The sequence below is a fragment of the Lissotriton helveticus genome, chromosome 3_1 (assembly GCF_964261635.1).
Source record: "Lissotriton helveticus chromosome 3_1, aLisHel1.1, whole genome shotgun sequence".
Lineage (NCBI taxonomy): Eukaryota > Metazoa > Chordata > Amphibia > Caudata > Salamandridae > Lissotriton > Lissotriton helveticus.
This window is the reverse complement of record NC_136061.1, coordinates 133,111,356-133,135,863: the sequence shown is the minus strand read 5'-3', so window position 1 is coordinate 133,135,863 and position 24,508 is coordinate 133,111,356. Positions and strand designations below refer to the sequence as shown.

General features: G+C 48.5%; 1 protein-coding gene across 1 annotated transcript in view; it reads left to right on the top strand.

Moving 5' to 3' along the window:
• SBDS (SBDS ribosome maturation factor) overlaps positions 1 to 24,508 on the top strand; it is an 86,405-nt gene that overhangs the window by 34,200 nt on the left and 27,697 nt on the right. The window contains exon 3 of the mRNA XM_078679400.1: positions 13,103 to 13,303. Coding sequence (XP_078535526.1) covers positions 13,103 to 13,303 — 201 coding nt within the window. The remainder of the gene's footprint in view (positions 1 to 13,102; positions 13,304 to 24,508) is intronic.

Sequence of the window (24,508 nt, the reverse complement as noted above, 5' to 3'; positions counted from 1 at the left end):
TACAGTGACAGCTATCTTCTGTAAACGAGCAGGCACAAAAACCACACCCTTTTTGGAATGTCCCTTGTTGCAATTTCAAAGCACGAGTGAAGGAAAGAAGAACACAGACTCATGAGCCGCTACTGCCCTGCCTGACTGAAGGAGCAGCATTTCACCCTTCACAGCAAGGCGTGTACAAGGCCGGCATTTCCTCAGACAGCGCCCCGGGCGACACTACATTTCGCACCTCTCCCGATCTTCCTGAGGCAATGCATCCCCCATTGCTGATTTGGGGAGGGGCTCACAGGTGAGGTCCTAGCGGAATACACAGATGTGAATGCTGTTCCCTCACCGAAATCCTCTAGTCCGTGATACTCTGCAGATGAGAGTTCCCGGGCGAGGGATTGGGAAAGAGGTAATCGGAGGAAGGCTACGAAAGTTAAAAAAAAAACATTTTAAACACAGCCTGAAGGTGACGCACTGGCCCGGCGGTCTGCAACACATTTCTTCGTGGCAGCTCGAGAGGTCAACTGCCTGTGCGCCCCTCTAAATAAAGGCGCCCTGGGTCATCGCCCACGACCGAGGCCGGCCCTGCGAGTATACTAGCACGGCTGCTGGCAGCTTTGTGTGAAAGCGGCACCGACAGCATTAACGGGCTTTCCGCGACTTTACAGAGCGGATTCTAAGTAGGTTAAGTGCAGATCCTGCGCGCGCGTCCGTCTTGAGCAAAATGATTGAGAAAAGCATGTTGGCTCCGGCATAGCAGAAAAGATTTGCTCCATGTTCCTTAAATATGAAACCCTGCACGGGTCTCTAAATGCGATACAAGGGGCTGAGATCAACAAGGCAAAAAACTGTGTCTGGTGATGGTCAAGCCATTGTATTATAGTAAAATTATAAACTTCAGCTGCTGGCTAACTTCACGTTAAGTGCCATGCCAATGCGGGAAGTCAGGCAAAGTCGCCTGTGACGGGGGCGGGGCTGTGTACGTAACCGGAAGAGAAGGCGGAGTGAAAGCGTCTTGCGACGCCAGAAGGAGAGCGGAGTCCCTCAGAATTGCTCTGGTAAGTTACAAAGGGCTGGGGGGGGGGGGGGGGAAGCTCGGTTCACTCGTTGTGTGTATGCATGTGTGCGACGGCGGGGGAGGGGGGGGTGCACTCGTGTGTGTGTGTGTGTGTGCGCGCGCGCGTGTGTGTATGTGTGCGGAGGGGGGGGTGTCTGTATGTATGTGCGTGGGCGCTTGTGTGTGTGTATGCGCATGCGTGTGTGCTTCCCAGGAGACAGCGCCAGGCCGCAGCGCTCGTTCGCGTGCGCGTGTCAGTTTGAAATCGCCTCCAAGGCGATGCGCACGGCCAGGATTGTCTCCTGGGAAGCACACATGCCGACAAAAGAGCTTCGGCGGAGACGCGCTTCCGCGCGTTCAGCCGAGCCCTAAAAAAGGAGACAAGGAGCCTTCGTCTGCAGGAGGAACCAAGTTTTATTCGAATAGCCCGGGCTATGGAACAGAGTCCCGAGCCCGTCGGAGACAAGACAGAGGAGGCTGCTGCTTCACTCCCCAGCTTACATGCCTTAGCGTTCCACCTTAAGAAACCAGTTCGGATGGGTGCCTGGCGCCTCCGAGTTAGAATGCAGTTAAGCCATTCTTTGTTCAGGCAGGACGGTGCTGCAACAGATGGTACAAAAGATAACAGACAGATCTTGCAAAACGGGATATGTACGTGAGAGAACAGACAGATCTTGAACAACAGGATATGTGAAAGTAACAAGTTCTGGGACGGTGGTGTGGCCAAGTCTTGCGAAACAGGGTGGGTGTGTGCAGGAGTTCAGTCCGAGGGTATTTATTTATTTCATTTCTAAAGCGCACTGTCGCCTAACGGGCATCCTTGCGCTAGCAAGCTCGAAACAGAGGGGGGTGGGTCAAGACGGGTGACAATCTAGGACTTCGGAAATAGCCAGGTTTTTAACCTCCTCCTGAATGGTAGGAGGTCAGAGGTTTGTCTAAGCTCGACCAGAAGAGCATTCCACAGTTTCGCTGCCGCTACACCAAACGATCTGCCTCCTGCTTTAGCTCTCTTAAACCTTGGTATCCTCACCAGTCTAGCCGAGGAGGATCGGAGGTTACATGCCACGCAAACTTCCTTTGCAGAAGAACAGGGCCCAACCCATGGAGGGCTTTAAACACCAGGCAGAGAGACTTGAATTGAACTCTGTCTCAACGGGAGCCAATGCAGTTGAGCCAGAGCCCTAGAGGAGGAGGACCTAGTAGGCCACCGCAGGGCTAGCTTGGCCGTGGCAGATTGGATTCTCTGAAGTCTGTCCAGGAGATAATTTGGGGACTCCAGCAGCAGAGAGTTACAGTAGTCTTACCTGCTGAGCACGGTGCAGCGCGCCACCTCCGCCCGGGCGGAGGAAGGCAGCAGAGGAAGGATTTTCCTGTGCAATCAAATAGTGGTCAGGCAACCAGCCACTGTCATCAAGACCTGTGCCTCCAAGGTGAGGCTACTGTTAAACATAACGCCCAGGTTCCGAACCGCCTTCACTGACTGAACCGATAAAGAGAAATCAGCAGCCAGAAGTTGCCAGGTAGGACAGATTTAACCCTGGCCCTTGGGCAGTAAAGCACCTCCGTTTTACCTGCATTAAATTGCAGGGAATTAGCCTTCAGCCAACCCGCTGTATCTCGCAGACCGTTTTGAAAGACTTCCAAAGCAGTTGAATGATCTCCCTCCAAAGAGAGAATCAACTGTGTGTCATCAGCGTAATTGACAATCTCGATGTTATATTGCTTGATGACCGCAATCAAGGGCTTCATATAAATGTTGAATAAAATCGGACTAATTGCCGAGCCTTGAGGAATGCCCTGCGAGATGGAGGAAAAGGCGGATTGGTAAGGAGGGAGGGACACAGCTTGTTGTCTGTCCTGGAGAAAGGACTGAAACCACCCAAGGGCACTACCTGTCTTGCGAAACAGGGTGGGTGTGTGCAGGAGTTCAGTCCGAGGGTATTTATTTATTTTATTTATTTATTTCATTTCTAAAGCGCACTGTCGCCTAACAGGCATCCTTGCGCTAGCAAGCTCGAAACAGAGGGGGGTGGGTCAAGACTGGTAACAATCTAGGACTTCGGAAATAGCCAGGTTTTTAACCTCCTCCTGAATGGTAGGAGGTCAGAGGTTTGTCCAAGCTCGCCGGAAGAGCATTCCACAGTTTCGCTGCCGCTACACCAAACGATCTGCCTCCTGCTTTAGCTCTCTTAAACCTTGGTATCCTCGCCAGTCTAGCCGAGGAGGATCGGAGGTTACATGCCACGCAAACTTCCTTTGCAGAAGAACAGGGCCCAACCCATGGAGGGCTTTAAACACCAGGCAGAGAGACTTGAATTGAACTCTCTGTCTCAACGGGAGCCAATGCAGTTGAGCCAGAGCCCTAGAGGAGGAGGACCTAGTAGGCCACCGCAGGGCTAGCTTGGCCGTGGCAGACTGGATTCTCTGAAGTCTGTCCAGGAGATAATTTGGGGACTCCAGCAGCAGAGAGTTACAGTAGTCTAACCTGCTGAGCACGGTGCAGCGCGCCACCTCCGCCCGGGCGGAGGAAGGCAGCAGAGGAAGGATTTTCCTGTGCAATCTAATAGTGGTCAGGCAACCAGCCACTGTCATCAAGACCTGTGCCTCCAAGGTGAGGCTACTGTTAAACATAACGCCCAGGTTCCGAACCGCCTTCACTGACTGAACCGATAAAGAGAAATCAGCAGCCAGAAGTTGCCAGGTAGGACAGATTTAACCCTGGCCCTTGGGCAGTAAAGCACCTCCGTTTTACCTGCATTAAATTGCAGGGAATTAGCCTTCAGCCAACCCGCTGTATCTCGCAGACCGCTTTGAAAGACTTCCAAAGCAGTTGAATGATCTCCCTCCAAAGAGAGAATCCATTGCGTGTCATCAGCGTAATTGACAATCTCGATGTTATATTGCTTGATGACCGCAATCAAGGGCTTCATATAAATGTTGAATAAAATCGGACTAATTGCCGAGCCTTGAGGAATGCCCTGCGAGATGGAGGAAAAGGCGGATTGGTAAGGAGGGAGGGACACAGCTTGTTGTCTGTCCTGGAGAAAGGACTGTAACCCCCACCTATTTTCAGCCTATCCAACAGGATCCCATGGTTCACCGTGTCGAAGGCGGTAGACCGGTCAAGCAGGATCAAAACACCTGCCTGACCCCTCTCTGCCTGCCAACGAAGCTCATCCAACACGGTCACCAGAGCTGTCTCGGTTCCATGGGCTGGCCTCAAGCCAAACTGGGCTTCCTCCAGGAGATTATGCTGTTCTAAGTACCTGGAGAGAGTGCCCGCCACCACCGGCTCCACAATTTTCGCAGGGAAGGGTAAAAGCGAAATAGGCCTAAAATTCTTCAAGCACTCAGGATCGAGGGAGGATTTTTTCAACAATGGGGTCACCATCGCTTGTTTCCACTGAGGTGGAACCACTCCTGTGGAAAGAGACTGGTTACAAACCATCCGGAGCGTAGGAAAAAATCGGATTAAGCGGAGACCCAGACATAATACCAAGGGCCACTCTACTGAACTCGTCTGCAGTCAGCAGCGCAAACTCCGAAAGGGACTTATCTCCCCCCTGTTCAGAGACCGCCCCAGGATCCACCCCAACCTGCTCCAAAAAACCGCCAGAGCCACCCATCACTGAGGTAACAGCTCCAATCTGTTGCTGCTCCACCCCCAAATCCTCAATAATCATTTTAATTTTACCCTGAAAGAACCTAGCCAGGTTCTCACAAAGTTCCTGGGAGGGGGGAAACTCATTCTTGGAGCAGTCCGGGCTAGTAAGGCTGTTCAAAATATTAAAAATACTTCGAGAACTGTTCGGGGCGTCAAGAATCACCTTGGAAAAGTGTGCTGCCTTCACCCTATGGAGTTCCTTTTTGTAATCCATCAGCCTAGCTTTCCAAGTAAGCCTATCCTTATCCAGGTATGCATGCCTCCATCTCCTCTCCGCTTGTTTGCATTCTAATTTCAAGGGTAGTGAGGCCAATTCTTTGTTCCCTTTTTCGAAATTGGCTCAACCACAAGGAGCAGGAAGGGCAGGGTGGTTGTGATAGTTAGAATTTCATCAGATATCAGCAGAAACGACCAGGAGAGTCGTACAGAGGTGTTTGACACGAAATGGCAATGCAAAAATAATGGAGTCCCGACACAAAATAAATGCCGACAAGGACACTTTTCCTCGGACCTCCTTTTGCCATTGAGTGGCAAATACTCTAGGAAACGTCGATATTCATGAGATCATCTGTTTCTTGTTGGAGCATCATCTTCATATTGGTGTCTTGAATGTTAGAGGGTTGAGGCTTGAGAGCCTGAACACACATTGCACAGAGCATTGGCAGGCACTGAATGCACAAACAGCTGGAGACTAGGACAGCTACTCCCAAGGCAAGGAAGCAGAGGACCCTCCATCCCCATTGGTAAAGGAGGCCTCAGATCCAGCCTGTGAGGGACCAGTTGCCTGATGAATTTCAGAGGAAAGGTGATGCAGACGTTGGATGATGTCATATACTGTGGTTGCGTGATCTGGAATATACAAACAGCAGCTGGAGCCAATCAATTTACACACACCACCACGATCAGCGAGTATGATGTCAAGAACCATTTTGAAGTGTTACAAGGCGGTTTGCCTCTAGCTCTGCAGTGATGTTGGAGAGGGCACCAGCTGTTTTTGTGATGGTGGCCTCAAGGACCCTGGTCAGTCCTCGTATGACCCGACTGTTTGCCATGGGGCCCCAGAATGGGAGGAAATCCTTAAAAAAGTGCCCGGCTTCCTGGCCTACTGTATCCTCAGCCGATATGACACCCCTACGTGAGCGGCGCAAAGCACCCTTCATCAACAGGTGGTAATCTCCATGGGTAGAATACGTTGGTTGAAGGCCAGATAGCAGGTACCAGACCAGTTACGGAGGAGCCACGTGTAGGCTGCTGTGCCACAGATAAAATAAGTGTTGGGGGACACCACCAACTTTGGAGGAGATGTAGAGTTTAAAGTTTTAATGATCTCACAGATACTAGTACCAACTTTCTTAGTTCCCAAGCCATGGATGCAGATACGGCCCGCGCGTTTATAACATTCAGAGTGTTTCATACATCAGCGCGAAATTTGGTAAAGGTTTGTCGAAGTTGAGTTAAATACCACCATCTCACCGAGTTCATCCGTCGGTAATAGCAATGTTGATGAGCTGGTCTGGCAAAAAGGGGTATTGCTATTGCCAGACCTGTTGTGCCAGAAGTCATCCCGAAATGTTCCAAGGGCAGAATTGCCAGTACCATTGATAATATAGGCCTCCTGAATCAACATCCACCATGCGAGACAGGACTCAGAGATGAAAAAAGAAAAAGGAAAGAATGGGACAGGTTGTGTCATAGCATGCAGCATCAGTCCACATACCCAACAGTTGGAAGTATTTATGATCAGCTGATGATGATGTAACATCTGCACCAAGGTGTTATTGAAAAATTATGCACGGCGGGGTAATTCGTGGGCGGGTAACGTGAAATACTGATGCTCTGCAGGAGTCGGGGTAGGAGTTGGTGAGGTAACAGGATAGTAGATCAGTAACATCCAACCGATGATAGACAAGATGATTGAGCCAAACAGCGTCACCACGGGGGCCACGAAGCACTTGCTATGTAGGAGACTGACATATCGTTTCTGGACTTGGGTGTATTGAACGGCTGCCATTGTACTAAGCCAGGGACCACTAGCGGCTGTCTGTGATGTGTGGTTGCTTCACTGGATGCAGATGCCAAGAGCTCTAGTGGCGTACCTCAGTCTGACACACCAGCACCGATCTTAGCTGGGAGATCACAGCTCTACAGCCTACAGGTACCCGGGCGAAGTCAAGGACAAGCCTTCCTTCTGGAACGCAAGTTATATCAGGTAGAAGTAGGAACAGTATAATTGTTCCTGATGCTGAGTAGAGTGAGGGGAGTGTTCCACCTTTACCTTCAGTATACTGTCACTCTCTGCTTCCGTAGATGTAAAATGTAATCTTGCGTCGCAGAATGGAACAAACGCCGGGACTATGTCTGTCTCTGAGTCTCCTCGTCCTTCTCTCACCCACTGATCATAGGGGAGAGGCAGAGGCACTCGTTTACAGTGTGTTGCATGGATCCAGTTCTTCCGACCTTCAACTTTCACGGCAGTGTGGGTGGCCAGTAACACCTGACAGAGCTGTGTCCAGCGGGGCTCGAGGCTCTTAGTATGTTGAAAGTTGCGAATCAGAACCCAGTCGCCAGGTTGGATAACGTGTCCTGGGCCCTCGCTTTTATCAGGTATGGCCTCATGCACCTGGTGGTAAAGAGTACGAAAGGTGTTAGTCAAATTGTACAGATAATCAGTCAACACAGGGTATTCAACATCAGACAGTTTCTGAGGCAGTGGAACACCCCACACATTGGCAGGCCTCCCGAACACAATTTCATGGGGAGATAGTCCTATCCTGGTATGGGCCGTTGTCCTGACAGACAGCAGAGCCAGGGGTAGAGCATCAACCCAAGGAACACCTGTCTTGGCTACAATCTTGGCCATTTTAGTCTTTAGGATGCCATTGTACACCTCCACTAGACCTGTTGACTGGGGATGGTTAGCTGCATTAAATCTTAGTTTCATACCCAGTGCTGAACAGACATACTCCATTATTTGAGCTGTAAAGTGTGTCCCGTTGTCACTCCAGAACAAACGGGACAAACCAAATCGTGGGAAGTATTCTTTCAATAGTACTTTGATGGTAGTGATAGCGGTGCAGTCTTTGACAGGGTAGGCCTCCACCCATCGGCTGAAGGTACAGACTACCACCAGGACTTATTTTAAATTGTTATATCTGTCCATCTGGATATAATCCATCTGGAGGGCTTTGAAAGGAAAGGTAGGGGGAGAGACCCCTCCTCCAGGGGTTACTGTACCTTTTCCTGGGTTGTACATAAGGCAAATCATGCATGTTTTGACCATCCTCTCAACATATGCTGGTATCTTTGAGTTATACCAGGTGGGTTCCAGCAACTTACATATCCCTTTCGCACTAATGTGAGCAGGGCCATGGGCCATCGTTACTAGCGGTAGCACATGACTGTCGGGCAACATCCATTGTCTCTCCGCAGTGATACGGGCCCAACAACCATCTATTTCTGTTACCGCCAAATGCTCCGTCCACATCCTCATGGGACTGAATATTGATCACACTCTGTACTGTATCTTCAACCATGCCCCCCTCTGCCACCCACCTGGCGGGACCTCCCACATACATTCCTTCCTTTTTCTTAAGAGCTGTCTGTCTGGCTGTCTGGTCAGCCAGGGCATTGCCTTTTCCAACATCATCCGTCACTTTCTTATGCGCTTTACATTTTATAATGGCTACCTTTCTGGGAAATGTCAGGGAGTCTAATAATCAGTAAATTAGGGTGCCATGTTGAATTTTCGTCCCATGTGAAGTAAGGAAATTCATTTCTTTCCACAGTCTTCTAAAGTTGTGAGCCACCTCAAAAGCATACTGACTGTCAGTGTAGATATTAACCGTTATTCCTTTTCTTAAGTCACAGACCCCGGGGATTGGCATAAAGAGAGCCTCGAACCTCTGCATTACTAAAGTGCACATATTTTCAGCCATCATTGTTTGTTGCATAATTGTCCACTGAGAAAAGGTGGCCCATATCTCTTTAAATCCATAAATGATCCACTCTTGATCCAACACTCACACTGTTGCCTCTGTAATTCATCCTCTTCGAGAGTCGAAAAACTAACAGCAGATCGTAAAGATGCCAGTCGAGGGGAGTAAAATAATTTATGCAGATCTTGTTTAACAGTAGACCACAAGGGAGAGCGGGAGTAAAGCTACAAGGATTGTGCGGGTGAGGGGTCGCAGCTGTTCTTGGCGTGTGAATCACAGACTGAGTTACAGGTTTCAGAGCAGGTGGGGTGGGGTAACAAGAGGAACAGTAGGGGGGAGCAGTGGGGGCAGGAGTGAGCTGTGGCGTTGGGACATGCGGGGTGAGAGGCGTCAGGGCAGGGTACATTGGGGCAGATGCGGGAGGACTTTCTAGCATGGCATCAAGTAAGGTCATCACCTTCCTCACCCCTTCCATATGGCCCTTTCCTTTCTCCTAGCGAGCTGGTTAGCACTTTTGTACCTATGCTCCTTATCAGATATTTCTACAGACTTTTCCATTCTGTCTTGTAGATGTTCTCAAGCGTGGTCGGCCATTGACATACGGTCCCTTTTTCTTTCTAAGGCTTTCTGTTTCTTTGTTCAACATCTTTCCTCCAAAACATAACAGACTCAAACATAGAGGGACTAGCCTTTCTTTTAAGCAACTGCTCCTCTAAATTTGCGAGGATTTGTGGGTCAAAGGACCCGTAAAGGGGCCACTGTAATTCCGGATCAGCCTGTTTAGTATATTTAGTCCAGAAGGAAGAAAACATTATAGCAGAAGGACCATGTTTAGTATACATGGTGTGACCAGGGGTCCCCTCTTGAGAAAGCGGACAGGCTGCCTCCAGCTGGGAGTCCTGCGCACACATACAACAACATAATTTCTTAAACTTACTACTGGCCGGCATGTTTGTAAACTAACAATAGACCACAGTGGATTTAAAAAAAAAAAAATCGCCTCGCTGGCTTGGCTTCTGCAAAAGTGAATAACAGCGAAATCACACACTCGGTGGGTGATCAGCCCACGTTTACCTGAAAGAGGTAGTTCTGTTCTGCAGATGCAGGGCCGTGTCCTGTTCCAGAAATCACTTTGTTAGGGGACACCAGCCAGGATGTGGTCATGTGGCCCAGACCGGGTGGGGAGGAACAGCGGGCAAGTCGTTTGCCTACCGGACTGCAAGAATCCCTCGGGCAGGGTACCCCCGTCGGAGTCTTTCCGTGCACCTCCTCACATCCACCGGGCCTGACCTTCGTGCTCGTGGAGTCCCTATTCGGGCGCCATTTGAAGAACCGTTTATACCCACTTACTGGGTCTCGGTGGTGGGGGAACCGCCCAAGTCTTCCATACCCTCCTTATATAGAAAAAGGAGACACAGGAGTCTTCGTCTGCAGAAGGAACCAAGTTTTATTCGAATAGCCCGGGCTATGGAACATCGTCCCGAGCCCGTCGGAGACAAGACAGAGGAGGCTGCTGCTTCACTCCGCAGCTTACAGACCTTATATACACATTTTCCACCTTAAGAAACCAGTTCGGATGGAGGCCTGGCGCCTCCGAGTCAGAATGCAGTTACGCCATTCTTTGTTCAGGCAGGACGGTGTCGCAACAGATGGTACTAAAGATTACGGACAGATCTTGCAAAACGAGATATGTACGTGAGACAACAGACAGATCTTGAACAACCGCATATGTGAAAGAAACAAGTTCTGGGACGGTAGTGTGACCAAGTCTTGCGAAACAGGGTGAGTGTGTGCAGGAGTTCAGTCCGAGGGTGGTGAGGCCAATTCTTTGTTCCCTTTTTCGAAATTGGCTCAACCACAAGGAGCAGGAAGGGCAGGATGGTCGTGACAGTTAGAATTTCATCAGACATCAGCAGAAACGACCAGGAGAGTCGTGCAGAGAGGTTTGACACGAAATGGCAATGCAAAAATAATGGAGTCCTGACACAAAATAAATGCCGACAAGGACACTTTTCCTCAAAGGGGTTCTACAAATGCAGTACATGTAGGGCATGTCGATTTGGGATCAACACTACCCAAGTTACCACACCATTGCGTCACAAACCTGTGGTTTTGGAAAAATAATACAACTGCTCGACGGAGTATGCGGTATGTGTGTTGGAATGCACCTGTAGGCTTAGGTATGTAGGAAATACCAAGCTTCAGGTGCATTAGAGAATATTACAACACCTGAGGGCCATTGTCAACTCTGACCCTTGTTGTCCAGTGGCTCGCCATTTTAAACAATTTCGTAATAATAATTTAAGCCAATTGAAGTATTTTGTTATTGGTGACGTCTCGTTTTAAGAAGATGTAGCAATCCGGAAAAACTATTACGACAGCTAGAAACCCGATACATATTAGAACTTGATTCCACAAAAGGTCTTAACATCAGCTAGGATTTGCACAATTATTTATAATAACGGACTATCAATGGCCTTTATATATAATCACATTTTGAATAAGAATACTCTACGATCATTGTGAATCTGTTGGGTAATGATACAGGAAGATATTCAATGCCACATTATGCCAAATATCCATGGGCAATTGTCTGGTAGAGGGGAGAGTATTGAGCATTTTAACTACAGCTGCTGAAGTAAAGTAAAGTCCACATTTGTAAAGCGCACAATCACCCGTAAGGGTCTCTAGGCGCTGGGGGGCCGTCGGGAAGATTAAGCGAGCTATTGCCCAGAGTCACATGGTGCTGGGCTGACCTGCCGCCGGAGCCGGGGATCGAACCGTGGTCCCCACATTCCTGCGTCAGTCGCCCTATCTTTATATTTTTAATTTTATTGTGATTATTAATATTATTTTAGGTGGCACTAGCATTTTATCTATAAGCACTTTATATAATTTGCACTTTAATTAAGAAGTCGCAGCGTGGACATATGATTATCATATTATATGAGAGGAGAGGAGTTGGCCTAATGGCTAGGGCGCTCGACCTCGGACCTGGGGATCTGGGTTCAAGTTTAGTAACGACGCCAAAAACCTCCTGTGATTCTGGGCAAATCACTTAATCTCCCCGTGCCTAAAATGAAAGTGTGTCCTCATGTAACGTAACTGGAAAATATGTAAAGCGTTCTGATACCTGATTCGGTTCGGGTCTAGTTCGCGCTAAATAAAATTCTGCAAAAAAAAAAAATTATAAAATAAAAAATATATATATATTATGAAGCATTGGAATGTGTAAGTTGTACTCAAGAATTAGATGTGATTTGGTGAACTACATCAAGATTGTATGGTTTTATTTTCGAGTAAGTCCTGAGGGATGTGCTGTCTGTTTATTGTGTCCACAAATTCATGCAAATGAGCAATAATCACGTGGTAAACAAGTTGTATACAAAAAAGTGTGAGCAAGGCCACGGACGACGGACGATTAGCGTCATGGACATGTAAATAGTACAGAAATAAAAGCACACATAAATCTGAGTCTGTGCCCGGCTGTTTGTGTGATTGTGTGACGACGATCTCTGTATTGGAGAGATATATATAATATACTTGCTAGTATGGGCTTTCAGTCAACTCTCTTCATCCATTAGTCTGTATAATTCAAATTTTTGTTCGGTTCACCACAGCAGAGGCAGTGGTTCAGCCGACTTCAAACATTGGCTTACCTGTCTGTGAGTGATGACAATCTGCTTTGCACAATGTACAAGTACACACAAAAATAGTCCCCTTATACAATTTTACAAAAAACATTTATAGACACTGCAAATATTGGCAAAGCAAAAAGTAGATAGCCAACACCAGCTCTTTTGGCTTTGCCAGTGCTTGTTTTTTGTCTCTCTGGGGGGGTTAGCCAGTGCCAAAGGGAGACCAGATCTTATCGGAGAGTGTCACCTTTGCACATGAAAATAGTATACCTGAAATTACAGTCACATTTGGAATATAGCTAGGCTCTTTTAGCGTTGCTTGAGGAACATTTGTTGGTTTACATTGTTTTGATAGTGTATTTGCTTCATAGTCGCAACATTTGTATGTAGAATTTTTATGGTAGTCTACTCTAGATTGAACTGCAACACTTCTGTTTTGCATTGTTGAATATGATTTAAAACTGCCAATGTCTAGATTGCATTGCCTGGAGTGGTTAAATTGAAATATTTCTGTGTTGTATTTGTTGTGGCTGAAGATGGTTGGATATTATGATAGTCTTTGGTCTGGTTTTAGTTAGAACATTCACAGGTTCTATTGCTATGATTCCTATAATAGGTTGTCCTTGTTTGAGTTGAATTGTAACTTTTCCAGGTTACTTGTCTGTAAATAAAATTGGTACTCTTCCGTGTTACATTGTAATGGTAGACTGCCTTAGTTTGCGCTGGAATGTTTCAGATTTACAATTCAGTAATTTGCATTTTTTATAATTTATTTCATATAGGAATCTTTCATTTTCATTAATAATATAAAATTCCTTTTTAGATTTTATCAAAAGGAGAATTGCAGGTTTCTGAGAAAGAAAGAAGCACCCAGCTGGATCAGATGTTCCGAGATATTGCCTCCATTGTGGCAGACAAATGTGTGAACCCTGAAACGAAGAGACCCTACACAGTCAGTTTAATTGAACGAGCAATGAAGGATATTCACTATTCAGTTAAAGCCACCAAGAGCACCAAGCAGCAGGTCTGTATGCAAAAACAGCAACAGTCCTAATTTCAGTAATTTGTCATCGATGTGAAATTAATGATTTGACTGGCATGGATGCCTATTCCTGTTAAGGTGTAGAATAATGAATGCCTAAAGATGTATTATTACTTGGTTACTGTTTAAGAAAAATCAGGTACTTTTCTTGTTCTCTTACAATTAATAGTGACTAAACTAATAAACACTTTGAAGTGTCTAGGTGCTTGAAGGACAACTGAAATCAACCACCACCACTGGCAGAAGAGTCAACAATTTACTATTTCTTTAATTTGGCGAGTTGTACACATATTTTTGCTGGAGGAAAATAGCTATCAATTGTTGCAGCACCTCACAGGAAAGCATGGCTGTCACCACCAGAGTCTCAAACTTGACTCTTGTATCAACATTGTTTTACAGATATTTAGTAGCATTTGGGTTAGTAGCTAGTAGCAGTATTTCTTAAACTTCCAGGTTGTGATGTAACTTTAGTGTACAACTTCTGATTGTTTTCTACAAAACATAACCATGCCAAGAATGCAGTCTAGTAAGATCAAGTGACCCACCAAGTTCAGTGCACTTAGTTTGTAGGACACTAAAGTGGTTAGAGCAACATCCTAAGCTGATTAGAATCGTGATTTACTCTGCTTTGAATGCAATGACCAGATATGAAATGACTTGACAAAATTGAAGCAACCGCCCTTTTATATGTGGTTTTATGACTTGGTCTGGTCATTCAACAGATTTCCTGTGACCACTACCAAAGGGAAAGTACACCTATTAGTGCTACATCTCTGTTCAAGACTAGACCCACCCGTTTATAGTCACGTTGTCTGTTATCTCTCCCATCATGGTCTAGGAGATCCAAGGAATAGTAGGCAAGCCAGGCACCCCAAACGCTTCAGGACAACCCCTACCAGCGTAGGTAACCTTTTCTGGCATCATGTACATGTCCATGCCTCATTTCCAGTCCTGCAGGGTCGGGCACTCCCCTGCTGCCCACTGCCTGGCCATGTCTCTTTTCGCAACCACCAGTCCAAGAGTACAAAAGAGGAGTTTTAGATCTAGGGAGATCAACGTCGTTAGGGATCCCCATGATAATGAACTTGGGTACAAGAGGGATGGGTTGCCCAGGATCTTGCCTAGTTCCTTAGTGGTCATCTTCCAATAACCCTGTATATGTGGGCCGTCCCATACTGTGTGCAAGAAGGTACCCTCTTCTAGTTCGCAACCCTGGCATCAAGGGTGTTGTGCCCTTCCCATCGCATGCAGCCTTCCTTCCATAATACACCCTATAACATTTTTAAATCGTATTAGACAGAGCCTCGCTTTTATCCCTACCTCTCTAGGGTTCATCAGGGCAGCTTGCCAATCAAGATAAATCATTTGCCCGAAGTTTGCCACCCACTTTCCCCACAGCCACTGTAAGTTGACAGGCATGTTATTCAAGGTTTTATATGTCAAGGAAATTGCAATTCTTCTGAGCTCCTCAGTGAGTGGCCAACCCTCTAATGGAGCAAACTCTGGGGTGACTTCCCCCTGTACTACCTCAGCCTGCCAGGCATACCGGAGCTGCACGTATTTCCATATCTGGTTATCTTGCAGCTCATATTCATGCTGCAGCTCTGATAACGATTTTATGTCTCCACCACTCAACAGGTGCCCTAACTTGGGTATCTCGATTAGTACCCAGGCCCCAAATCCCCTCAGTTTCTGTATCTCAGGGAGCCAGTGATCCTCCCACAAGAGTGTTTCCTGGGTAATCCTGCGATGCCAACCCAAGCACTTCGTCACCTTCCCCCAGGCTGCCAAGGCCACTTGCGTAGTGGGTAAGAGGCCTTGTGTTCCCTTGCCTCCGAAGGGATGGTGGAGGCTTGATTTCCCCCCCACTTACACCCCCGCCTGTGCTAGTTTTAGCATGAAAGGGGAGTGGTTGCATGGCACGAAGATTCAGTCATTAATATTAATTAGGTGGGCCCATGGTAGTGGGCCTCGAGTGCCAATCCCCCATTGTAGAGGTGCAATGCGGAGGTTTCAGGGCTACTCTGGGGTGTTTCCCATCCCATAGGAAAGTACACATGTCGCCCTCCAATCCGGGAAATCCCTTCGGGGGGAGGATGTTCTGTAAAATGTGTTTTGTAGCATATATAACAATTTTGGGAGCAATACCATTTTGAATAAGGCTACGCCACCCATTAATGTAATCGGGAGGCTCTTCGATCTCTCCCGGTCTTTCCAGCACGCCGTGGCTACCCGCCCAAAAATTCTCTCGAAACAGAGGTCCTGCTTCAATACTGTAAAGATTTCCAGATATTGGAAGCCATCTGTGGGGCACAGTAGTCGACGGGAGAAGTGTTCTGTCCATCTCTCCGTTTGGAAGATATAGTACCGACTTGCTCCAGTTAATCTTATAACTGGAGTAGCTGCCATACTCCTCGAAGAGCAGTGGGAGGGATTGGGATGGCTTGGTGATGTAGAGGAGGATGTTATCCGCTTAAAGCAAGGTTTACTCTTCGACTACCTCCAAGACCGTGCATGCAAACAATTCTATGGAAAGGGCAAACAGGAGAGTGGGACACGGGGCATCCCTGACAAGTACACCTTCCAATAGGAAAATCTGAGGACAATGTCCCATTGACTCTTAACCGTTGCCACCAGGTCATGATACAACAACCCTGCCCATTTCTCAAATTTACGACCGAATCCATAGCGCACCAGAGTCTGCTCCAGAAAGGGACAATGCACTGCATCGAACGCCTTCTCTGCGTCTAGTGCAAGTAGGATATGGATCTCTGACCGGGTATTAACCTCATTCATCCAGTTGTGTGCTCTGCGTAAGTTATACTGAGTTGACCGACCCGTTATAAACCCAGACTGATCTCTATGAATCAAGAGGCCAATCACCTGCAGGAGCCTGGAGGCCAATATAGTGGCCAGTATCTTCACTTTGATATTTAAAAGGGAAATGGGATGGTATGAAGCACATTTGTCTCTGGGCTTGCCCTCCTTATGGATCACCACAATGAACGCCCGGCGGAAATGTGGCGGAAGAGTACCAAGTCTTCCTGCTTCTTGGAACACAGATAAGAGGTGAGTCCCCAACAGGTGTCCAGAATACTTAAAAAATTCAGAGGGTTGACAATTAGGCCCTGGGGTCTTACTGGATTTGAGCTTGGCTGTGGTGGCATGCACTTCTTCTATTGCAATATCGGCGTTCAGAATTTCACTTGCCTCACTGTCTAGTACTAGGACAGCCACAGACCCCAAGATCTATGCAATATGAGTGGTATCATGGAATGGACGTGCTCTATAGAGATCTACGCAGTACAGAGCAAAGGTTTCGCAATGGCACGTTCTGTGGTATAGCAGTCCCCATTTGGTCCCATAATCTGGTGTACCCATCTGGCATCTGCCTCCTTCCTGCTCAACCACTCCAGGAGCTTCCTGGCTTTATCCCTGATCTTGTATAGTCTGTGGAGCAAGGCAAGCATTTGTTTCTTTGCTCCTACGTGCACCATAGCGTGGTATTACGCTCTCAAGAGCTCCAGTTGGTGAAGCTCTGGGGAGCTTGGGTTCGGGGCCAAGGCTCCTTTAGGGGCCAGCAGCCTACCCTCGAATTGCTCAAGAGATCCGTACACCCTTTGTCTGCTGGGCAATGAGATTTTGTGCAGATCCTTGGAGGACCAGCTTATAGGCCTCCCATAGCATCGCATTTGAGAGGATTGAACATTTGTTCTCTCAGAAAGAGCAGAGCCCAACAGCCACCTCGCGATTCCGCAGGTCCTATGCATTGAGTCTCCCTTGAGCCCCCCTTGAGCCCCAGTCCTATGGACCCTCCCGCCCAGTTTCACTAGCAGTGGGGAATGGTCTGAGAGCCCACGGGTGAGATATTCTTCTTGTAATAGATCACCCACGTTCACAGCCGGGGCAAAAATGTAATCCAATCGGCAGATCACTCTATGGGCCCCTGAAAAGTTAGAATAGCTTCTCCAATTTAGGGGTGTACACCGCCTGAGGTCTAAGAGACCGAGAGCAGACACAAACCGCGAAAGTAGGTGACTGGTGCTGTTGTGCCACTGCTCCTGGACCGGTCCAGCTCTTTTGCCATGACATTGTTCAAGTGAAACCCCCCCCCACCCCCGGCCAGAGAGTTTTGCTATTGTAGGGGGGTGAAGCCTAGGTGGTGCATGAACGCTAGTGAGGGTGATGTCTGCTCAAAAGCCCCTCGTTCACACGTATCTTCGGATGGATCTGACCATTGCTGTATCACCTTGTAATGGAGGACACCTTTTTACCAATATGGCCACTCCCCGGGATCCTGATGTGTACCCCGCTTGTGCCAGAGTGGAATAGGCCACCTCCCCATCCCAGGAACCTACATTGTGTCCCTTTGAGATGCTGCTTGTTAGAAAACAATGTCAGACTGCAACTGCTTAGGTAATGAGTTACCAAGCCTCTCTTAACTTTGTCCCCCAAACTGTTAATGTTCCAGGAGAGTATGAATAGGCTTCCGGTGTCTAAAGACTAGTTAGGTGCCATAGCTCTGCCAGTGTATGGCGAATGTGTGTAAGTCGTCTGAGATAGTGCCTCGGCTGAAGGGTGTACGTCTCCCTTATGTGAATCAACAAACTTCTTAATAACCCATAACCACCACCCTCCCACCCCCACCCCACCCCACATGAACCCCCACAAGTGAACTCTGCCATTACACAACTAGAAGTACTTTTGGGGAAATGGAGAGGTCTGTAGCCCACCCCTCCCACCCACTGAACTCGGTCCCCAAAGTTCAAGAACCCCGAGGAGCAGCATACCACTGGCAGTTTCACTAGAGGAAACCAAAAGGAGAGAAAGAGTAAAGAAGAGAAGCGTTCCATACAGAAACCTCAAGTCTGTGACAAAAGGGGGGGAGGGGAGGCATCAACCTTTCAGAGCATCTGATGTCCCCGCCCTTCAGGTATCATACATGTTCATTAAGGCAGTAGCTATATCGCTGCACCTGTCCCCTTTGCCATGGTCTATGAGGGGACCGAGGCAAGAGGACATTCTAGTCAAATACCACCATAGGATGTGAGGATTCTGGTCTGGACTCTGGCCCTTCCTTTGTTGCTCCCATGATAAGACTAAGATACAGGCATGGGATAGTCTTATCACTCCTGCTGAGAACGGGTGGATGCTGTTGTGCTGCTCCCATTCGAGCCTGAGGATATCTCCGGCCGGTCCTTGAGTCTCGTCCCCCGCCATGGGGTTTCTGGGCCCCACGGCTGGGCCTTTCTGTCCTTACTCCACGGTCTCTGTCCATCCTTTGGTCTGCCTCCTAGTATCTTCCCGTCTGCTCCCTCTGGTGTGTCAGCCAGGGACATTCTTCAAGCTATTCCCAGGCTTCCTCAGGGGATTTATAATGAAAGGATTCTTTCCCTGATATATGACTTTGAGCTTGGCCGGGTACAGGAGCATATATTGTATTTGGAGACTACGTAGAATAAGATTTACAGAGTTAAATGTGCACCTCTGGCGTTTAACTTCACAAGAGTAGTCCGGGTATACTAAGTTTTAAAAGTTTTCATGGCGCATTTCCCCCTGTCTGCGGACTTAAGCAATGATCATGTCTCTTATCAAGTTTGTTCAGGAATTATGCTATTACCAGTCGTGGAGGAACCCTGGCCTAGTTCCCAAGGCGTGATGCGCCCTCTCAATGATAAAACAGGCCGAGAATCCTGGGAAATTATTCGTCGGAGCCAGGTGTCGCGGAACCATAGCATATTGGAGCCCTCAGCTCCTTCTGGGAATCCCGCAAATCTCAGATTGTTCCTTCGTGCTCTATTTTCTGCATCGTCTAGCCGCCACAGCATATCTGTTGCTGTCGTGTGAACCTCTGCTGCTTCGAAGTACTCTGACCGTGTTTCCAGCTCCGAGATCCTACTTTCAGTGGCCTCTCTGCCACGTTACGGAGGTCTTGGCGCAAAACAAACACCTCCGACCGAACCTCACCCACACTTTCCTCCAGTGCCTCACAGGAGGCCTGAATTGCCACAAGGAGGACTGTGTTATCCAGCATAAGTTGTCGGGGTTCCTCTGGCAGAGGGTTGATGGCCTTAGTGTAAAGATCCATTTTTCTCTGACACGGGGCCTGGATTCTTTGTCCTTGGTCATTGTATGCTCTGCTGCTTGCATAGGGAGGCGTCTCCCCAAACTGGGTAGTGAACCCCAGCCAACCGATGGATGAGGACAAACAACAGAGAGATCACAGCAACTGCCTGTCTGGCAAGACATCAACAGTGAACTGACAAGCACTCTTCGCAGGCCACAGAGAAAAAGAGGGGCGTTACCCTAGTCAGAACACACGCACCCCGCCTCCCTGAATTGCCAGTCATAGCGTGTCTCCAAAGTGTTCTGGCAGCCACAAGCCAGGTTCCCAGGGCCGTACAGTACACCTGCCGCACTACCTCCTCACTGTGGGGGCCTATGTGCTGTCTCAAGGATATTGGAGAGAGGTCTCTGTGGGTCCTCAAAGGCCAGGCAGGCTGAGCCTGCAATGCGTGCACCTTTCCCTCCTCACAGTCTGTCCTACAGTCACAACGCAGGTCGTAGGCAGAACAAGCTCAGCCGTCTCCACTCCTGTAGGTCCACAGCCCCTGGTGGCTTCGCTATTGGTCCCCCGGATCACAGAACCAATATGGAGCAGAATGTCTGCAGCGAGCATAGCCTTCAATCAGATTTAAAGCAGGATTTTTGGTGGCTTGTGAGTGGAGCTCTTTCAGTGAACGTCCGATACCACTGCCATCTTGGCAAACTTCAGTGCAATCATTCACTGTAAATCCGTATTTGTAAAGCACAAACTACTTACCCTTACGGGTCTCAAGGCGCTGGGGGCCGTCGTGGAAATTCAGTGAGCTATTGCCCAGAGTCACAAGGTATTGAGCTGAGCTGCATCCAGAGCCGGGGATCGAACCGTGATCCCTGTGTGCCGAAGTCAGCTGCTCCGGCTGCTGCACCTCACCTCTCCACGAGTATGATTGGTTAAAACAAAGTTGCACTGTGTGGTGAGCCAAGAGGCTGTTAATGACTTCCTGCACTATAAACCTGTTAATATGGGCCACCACATGACAGAGGCAGCCAAGAAGTATGGTAATGCTAGGCTGTTAGAAATTAAGTACACTGGTATAGAGCTATAATATCTGTTATCAGCACCAGCTGTGAGCGCAGGATAGAAGGGTATATATACAATCGTTATGAACATTTCTATATAAATCATTACAAATTAAAGCGCTTTTACAGATTGTTAGCACTGCATGTGAATGAAGAAATTGATTTCCAGTGAATAGTTATCACAATATCAATTCCATATTACATATAACAAATTATGAATAAGACTCAAAATGTATTCAACATTTTATCCAATTCATAAATAACCAGATTTGGAGATGAGGCAGTGTGCTTGGGCTGCCTGCCGGTGACCAGCTGGCACTTGGGAGTCCTGCCGGGCCACCCGGGTTGATAGCATCAACTCCTCGTGGTGGCAGTTACAGGGCAGTGGGGCACTGGCCTTCGAGAGCCAGAGGGAGAGTCACAGTGGTTTACCATGTCCAGGATATCGTTGGGGGCAGCCTGACAATTGGGACAGTGGCATCGACTTATAATAGCGACTCTGTAAATAAACAGTTTAAAAGGAATGATCTGTGTTCACATTGAGGTACTCTACCATCAGATAGAGGGGCACCCAAAGCAGCTGGAGGCAGAGCCTTGGACCGTTGCATCCGGTGGGCGGGTGACCTATGGTTACATCTTGAGGTTCATATTAGTGGTCATGAACAAGAATGAATTCCTTCTCCCCTTCCTTCTGGCATTGCTTCTTAGACCGGACACCATCATTGGCAAGAGTAAAACACAGAAATCCTTGCAGCAAACACAAATAGAACAATATACAGGGGGACCAAAGAACAATCGCACATCAAGTGAGCAATGAGACCTGCAGGATGATCCCCAGCTGCCTGACATCACTGGGGCACAGATACTGGACGCCATAGAAAGGTTGTCAACGACATTAGAAAACAAATTGACTCTGTCGATTGAGGTGAACCTCCTGCACACTGATCTCCACAAAGTTAACTATCCCTTACTGGCTGCAGCGCAGTCAGTTCAGGCCCTCCCAGCTGGAATGAAGGCAATAAGGGCCATAGTCCTCTTTCTGCCTGACTCATCACACCACCTTCACATTAGAGTAGAAGATGCAGAGGGGATATTCCATCATAATAATCTTAGATTTCACAAATTGTTCGCGCGCATCCGAGATGGCCGCGTGACCACAGGGCTCCCGAGACCCTCGCCGCCTCCCGCATCTATCCTGAATCATATCCTGATTACGAAGATGGGTTATTGAAGACGCAACCCAGCTGATATACTAGCTGCTTTCGGAAATTGATTTGGACTTCGGGATCCTACGCTACGATGCTTTGAACTTTTGCGGCCTATCCCGTGGAGTCACCCGGGGCTCGAGTTGTTAATGTGCCCAGGCAGTAATTCAACAACAACGGCCGGCGGGGTCCCGACCACACCCTCGGGTTGACTTTCGGTTTCGTTTTTGGGTCACTAGCATTGTTTTACCTCGAGACCGGCTTGGGGCGCAGCTAGACCCCGTGATTTCCTTATATACTGAGGACAACGCGTGTGTGGCTGCTGCGATATACCAGCTGTAATCTGCCTTTGAAGACTCCGTGGGTGAATTGTGAGGAGCCGTTTTTACCAGGTCTCAAGCGCCCCTTCGGGGCACACTGCCCACCATGACGAGCAAGCCCGATAGCGAGAAACGAAGAGCCAAGACCATTCACCGGGGAGGTGCTACTCAAACGAATGTCATGGATCGTTATACCCAACCCAAGGGGTCCCCCGGTGGTGCAACTAGGGTCCGGGAAGAGGCAGGCGAAGACCCTGCCGCGTTGGCTGATTTAACACTGCAGGATGTCATGGGCGCCATTGCCAGTATTAAGACTTCCATCGGCCAACAATACGAGGCTCTTGCCCTGAAGCTCGACACCGTGGCCATTGATGTCAATTTAATCAGAATGGACTTATCAAAGACTAATGAGAGTCAAATCCCTAGACTTGAAGACCTCCAGCCTCACGACAGATATGTCCGACTTACAGACAGAGGTTCACAATCTGAGATCCTCCAACGATCTTTTTGCTCGTCGGCTGGAGGATTTTGAAGGTCGGGCGAGACGCAATAATGTACGTATTATTGGGGTCCCTGAAAATTCTGGAGAAATGGCTGCTGATCTCCTTGTCGAAGACCTCATCCTCAACCACCTTGCCCCCAAGGGCCTGAGTAAATTCTTTGCGGTGGAACGTGCACATAGAGTGCCGGGAGGGAAGGCAAAGCCGGGTGTCCCTCCGCGGCCGATCATTGCCAGAAATTTTAATTTCAGGGACAGAGACGCCATCTTGCAAGCATCACGGGCGGACGGCCCAACGAAGTTCGAAAACACCACGGTGAACTTCTACCCGGACTTCACCCAATCCGTTCAGAAGCAAAGGATGGAGTTTCAGGGGGTGAAGCGGCGATTGAGAGACATGGATTTGAAGTATGCGATGCTTTTTCCGGCCCGTTTGCGCGTTGAATATGATGATCGGACGTTTTTCTTTGATCGCCCTGATGGGTTGAGTGACTGGCTAGATACATTGCCTACCCGGCGCGATCGCACGGAACATTCTGGTGGAGCTGAAGGTGGCCTGTCAGATCAAGAATGAACAGTGGATCCCGGATTCCGAACATTGTGTACAACAGATAACTGTGGTTTGCTGACTTTTATGATTGCGTGCTTTGAGGCGGACACCCGGGGGTGGCGGGGGAGAATGGGACCCTTTCCTCCTCTGGGTTTCTTTTTGTAGATTAGTTTTATGGTAGGGCGACAGGCACACTACAAGTTGGGGTGGCTTTCGAGTCTAACGCAGGGGTGCAGGGTGGGGGGAGTTATACTGGGGTTCTGTTGGGGGGAGGGAGGGAGTGTATTGGGTGTGTTCCGTTCTTTCTCAAGGCAACGTATTGTTTTACTTCTGGATCTGGGTGTTGTGTTCACTACGGGGTGGGAATTCATCTGTTTCGGGGATGGGGGGTAGGGGGCTGAAAATACTGTCTTGGAATGTTAACGGGTTGGGGGATCGGATAAAACGGGGGGTAGTGTTACAACTGTTGAGACGCCTCTCCCCTGATGTAGTGTTATTGCAAGAGACCCACTTGATTGGAAAGACTTGTCACGCTATGAACCGGCGAGGGTATCGTCTCGCTGCACATTCTGGGTTCACTACAGGTTCTAGGGGAGTGGGTATTCTTATTAGGAACTCTCTCCCCCTGGAGATAGACGACATAATCCTTGACGACAGGGGGCGTTATGCCGCCCTCACTGGTAGGTGGGAGGGGAAAACTGTCTCGCTGATTTCTGTATATGTCCCACCTGGTTTACAGACCACTACCTTTGCAGATCTGGGACGTGTAGTTCTGGGGAATCCGGATGGTATCCTGATACTGGGTGGAGATTTCAATTCTGTTGTCTCCGGTAGGGAAGACCGCTACCCCGCCAGAGATCTTATGAGGGCACAGTCTTGGCTGAGTGGTTTCTTGGAGACACTGGGACTGATAGACTGTTGGAGATTGATGCATCCAGGACAGGCGCAGTACACTTTCCACTCGGGTGCACATGGTAGTCTCTCCAGATTGGACTATGTTTTGATGCCGGCTACCCAGGCCTCATCAGTTGGGGAGGTCAGGCATCTGGCTCGGGGCATCTCGGACCACTCCCCTCTGTGGCTTCAGATAGATGTGAGTATAGGTGCTGAGGGACGGGTGGCCCCGATTAATCCTTGGTATCTCCGTAACCCCAAAATCCGTGCTGAGCTGGTCAAGTCTCTGGATCTGTATTTTGCTGAGAATGTCGGGTCTGTGTCCTCTCCTGTTTCATTGTGGGAGGCATTTAAGACGGTCATCCGTGGGCAGGCACTGTCGTTAATTGTGGGCGCCAATGATGAGGCAGTGGTCCGCCTCGAGACTGAGATTGCTGAGCTGGAAAGCGATTTGGAGCGGGGTGTTACTCGTGATAAGATTCATGTACTCAGTCTCAAACAACTTGATTATTGGGCCCTGGTGACAGACGCTGCTAAAATTATGAGTAGAGAGCAGCAGGGACGATTGTATGATGTGGGGGACAAGGCTGGGAA